Below are 3,861 nucleotides of genomic sequence, written 5' to 3'. Positions count from 1 at the left end.
TTCCGGAAGATTCAGGGGTTCACTGCTTAATAGTATTCGCCCTATGTCGCGTCTGAGTCCCTTTAGGTACACACGAACAGTCTTCTTCGTGATTTCTTCAGTCATAGTTTTACATGTTAGTGGTTGTGGGTACTCATTGGTTACTGCGTACAGCAAACGGTTGAGTATTCTTCTAAACCGAATATTAAAACTTTGCACTGATTCCTCGCGTCCCTGTCTCAACTCTCGTAATTGTTCTTGGTACTCATCCGAAGTCACTTGTGCTGCTAAGTTATTTCTCAGTGCGTCGTACAGATCACTGTAACACTCAATAGGAATGTTGCGAATACTTTGGGCTGCTTACCCCACTATTTTTTCCACTTTTATTGCTTTTAGCAATAGATCTGCTCCATTCAGCGATCCTTCATACTTCTCACTTCTTTGATGAAGTCTTCAACTCCTACATCATCATCTCCGTTGAGCGTTGGGATGTAGCGTATTGCATCCTTAGCTCGTAGAGTGGGAGGAGCGGGCGGAAAATAGCCTCTTTCTTCCACCTGGGGTTGTTCGATGTCGAGGTGGACAGGTGGGGTGTCTGGAGCTGCTAACCCTGAGAGTTTGCGTGCTTTTGCCATATTCACGGTGCGATTGATTGCTGTCGACGCACTTTCATTGTCTTCGGTGATAATGGAAGCAAATTCATCGGTCGCAGGGGATCCGAACCCAGTCCGTAGCGCTGCGACGGTTTTTCCGAGATTCTCGATTTCTGCTGCCCTGTGTCTGTTCTCTTCGTCATTTTGCATAGACAAACGTAACATTTCCTCTCGTAAAAGGGCAATGTTGTCGTTCTGTTTTTGAATACTGTCCCATATTGCTCGCAACATTGGGTCAGTTGAGGTTGAAGTTTGAGATTCGTTTGCCTTAGACATTATTGCGCTGATTTATAATTTTCAGAAGAAGACGAGTCTTGGCTACTGAAGCTAAATTTTCTTTCACGGTAACGTACAAAGGAATTCAGTTTACCTTTTATTGTTACTTCACTTGGTTCGTGATAGTTACTTTGTTGTTGCGGATGACCGTAGTCCCAAATAATTCGATCTTCCGTAGATGATGAATGTCTTTTGGTTTCCGAACAAACACTTTTCACTATCCTGGCAGGATCGCCAAAATGTCACGTAAAATAACAAAATAAAAAAGGAATTTGAGGTAAAAAATAAAAAAAGAAAACTTTATTTTTTTTCTAACATCAATACACTTTACAATCTACTTCCGAACTCTAGGCGTGACTTTCTAAGACTGACTCTTATGATTTTACTTTCGATCGGATCCGATTACTTTCTTTTGTCGTCCCTCAACATCCCCACCATCCCTGCATTTGCTAGGCGTCCGCGATCGGCACGTGCTCTTTCTTCTAGAACCTTCGGTGGAAGGACCGTTGGGATGTTGATGGTTCATTAGGCACTTCAGCGATATACATTGTCGCCGAGTGCCGCCACATCTTTATCTCTATCGTCAGTCCGTCGGATTTGAAGTATGCCGGTCGTGACACCATCCATGTGCCTGCTCCTGAATTGCCATATTCGCTCGTGTCGGTTGCTGTTTGACGATAGAAGTTTCCACGTCCCCTACTCGTACAGCTTTTGTTTCCTCTTCCTCTGCTGCTGCCACGTGTTGACTCACGCCAATAACTGCTGCTGCTTCCCGCTTGGACGCCATTTTGACACTCTCTTGCAAAGTGTCCCACTCTTCCACATTTGAAGCATCCTTCCTTTTTCGCAGCAAAGGCATTATATTTCATTCCTTCTTGATTTGATTTATGTTTCCTTTCCGCTATCTCTATTTTATTTTTCACGTACGCTACCGTTTGATTCTCTTCTTTCACCGCGTCTATTATATCCGTTATGTAGTTATACTCTTCAGGTAATGCATTTAGCGTGTAATTTAGCTTTTCTCTCTCACTCACATGTGCGCCGGCATTTTTTAATTCGTTTATTAATTTTTCGAAATCACAAAAAAATGACTCTGAATCACTGTATTTTTCGAGACTTATCCTCTCCAATCTCCTTCTGCACACGATCTGTAGTGCCGTCGACTCTCTTAAGTACATTTCGTCAAACTTTATCATTATCTCATACGCCGTTTTTTCCTCACAAATATATTCCAATTGTCTATTTGATATTGCACTATAAATTATATTCATCGCCTTCAGATCCTTTCTGTCCCAGTCTGGATTGTCTGTTTCGGTCTTCACTCGAGTTATAACAATATCACATTTCTTATACCTCAGGAACATCGTTATTCTTTTCTTCCACATACCGTAATCTTCAGCATCAAATATTGGTATTATACTTTCCGATCTTTCCATTTTAATTGATTATCTATTCTTTAATCAAGCGTTCCTACGTGCTCGAATTATTTTTCTTTTATTTTTATATCCTTGGAAAATTTCTCCCCGTACTCAACTCACTCGAACTAACTCGCAAGACTAAAAAACCACGCACTAAATAGCTTGCAAAAATTAGTAACCACGCTCTGCTACCATGTTAAGGTAAAGAAAGGATTCGGAAATACAAATCGTTTACTTTATTTTACACACAACAGCTATACAATATATCTTACACTCTGAAGACCTCGACAACCTTCTTGCTCGCACGCTTGTTCTCATCCGACTCTTCCAGATTCTTCTAACATCTGGCGACAGTCTTTTGTCTCAACTAAGACCTGGACGCCCCCTAACGCTTACACACACATTCACATGTACAGTGTAAATGTATCATCTACCCAACAGTTTTGCAATTTATTAGCAATTTCTGAAATTTGGGAATCGCGACGTTGTTCCGCTAATAGCTAATCTCCTGAGATTTCGGCCAGGTTAATTTTTTTATCTGTAACTTTGTTAATTATACTGTGATGCATGTATATGGGATTCCGCTAGAAGAAATCTACGTGAGCCATTCATTTGCCTTCTCGATACATAATATCAAAATTGAAAGTTCGTAAGTAAGTCTTCCACCTGTAAATCCTGTCATTTAAATTCACTTTATTGCTAGATGCCTACAAAGAATTACAGTCGATAACAACAAGAAATTCTCGCCCATATAAATAGTGGCGAAAACGTTTAACGGCGTTTACAAATACCAACGTCTCTCATTCATACGAATGATACTTGGAACTAGTTTTCTTACTATAGTATTCTACTACTCTGTTTTTACCGTCAACCTAATGCATTAAAATAGCCTTATATCCATCCGAACTAGCGTCAGTATGTAGTTCTATCAGATAATTAGGGTTAAATATCATTAACACCGGCGCGTCAGTCAGTCAATCAGTCGTTTCCATTTTACTCCGATTCTGGAGCCGAGTGTTCACTAATTAAAGAATCCATAGTCTTGAGATTTTCTGGCAAAAGAACGACTGATATAGTAGTAATGCGAGGAATAGGAAATATTTGTATTAAACGTACATCTCAAATCTTGCCCATTGTATGTATTAATGGTTTTACATTGTAGATAAATTTTCATGTCCTTGCTGATAGTTATTTAAAATATGATATTGTAATTAATCGTGACATTTTAAGTCAAGGTTTTGACGTAATATTACACAAAATAGCCTCGCTGTGTGTAAAACAAAAATAATTAATGTCTGTAATAAAACCGCTGAAAACGAGATCGATATTAATGAAGTTGACATTGGTGTACATGGTAATGATAAAAGTCGATTAATTTCTCGAAAAATTCAAAGATCCATTTGCGTTTCATGTGTCCTCCTCGGCGGTTCCTGCGTCGTTTGGAGCCGCTTGCTCGGTGGGGTCTTCTCCCGGGTGCCATTCTCTCCGGCGGGTGTATCTCTTTTTGAGCGCCAGCGCCCGCAGCTCCCACGGGG

At 40.3% G+C, this 3,861-nt stretch overlaps 1 protein-coding gene across 1 annotated transcript; it reads right to left on the bottom strand.

Annotated features, from left to right (window-relative positions):
* Positions 1–392: 392 nt before the first annotated feature.
* Positions 393–1,341, bottom strand: LOC126868433 (uncharacterized). The gene is made up of 2 exons (XM_050623841.1): positions 1,003–1,341; positions 393–915 (listed from the first exon to the last, which is right to left on the bottom strand). Exon 2 carries the CDS (start codon positions 906–908, stop codon positions 393–395), a length of 516 nt encoding a protein of 171 aa, XP_050479798.1. The 5' UTR covers positions 909–915; positions 1,003–1,341.
* Positions 1,342–3,861: the final 2,520 nt, after the last annotated feature.

This window comes from Bombus huntii, chromosome 8, assembly GCF_024542735.1.
Source record: "Bombus huntii isolate Logan2020A chromosome 8, iyBomHunt1.1, whole genome shotgun sequence".
Classification (NCBI taxonomy): Eukaryota; Metazoa; Arthropoda; class Insecta; order Hymenoptera; family Apidae; genus Bombus; species Bombus huntii.
The sequence above is the reverse complement of the archived record's forward strand: the minus strand, read 5'-3'. Positions and strand labels throughout refer to the sequence as shown.

What these genes read in the sequence shown, in the direction of transcription:
- LOC126868433 (XM_050623841.1), bottom strand. Translation starts at nt 908, where the DNA reads ATGTCTAAGGCAAACGAATCTCAAACTTCAACCTCAACTGACCCAATG.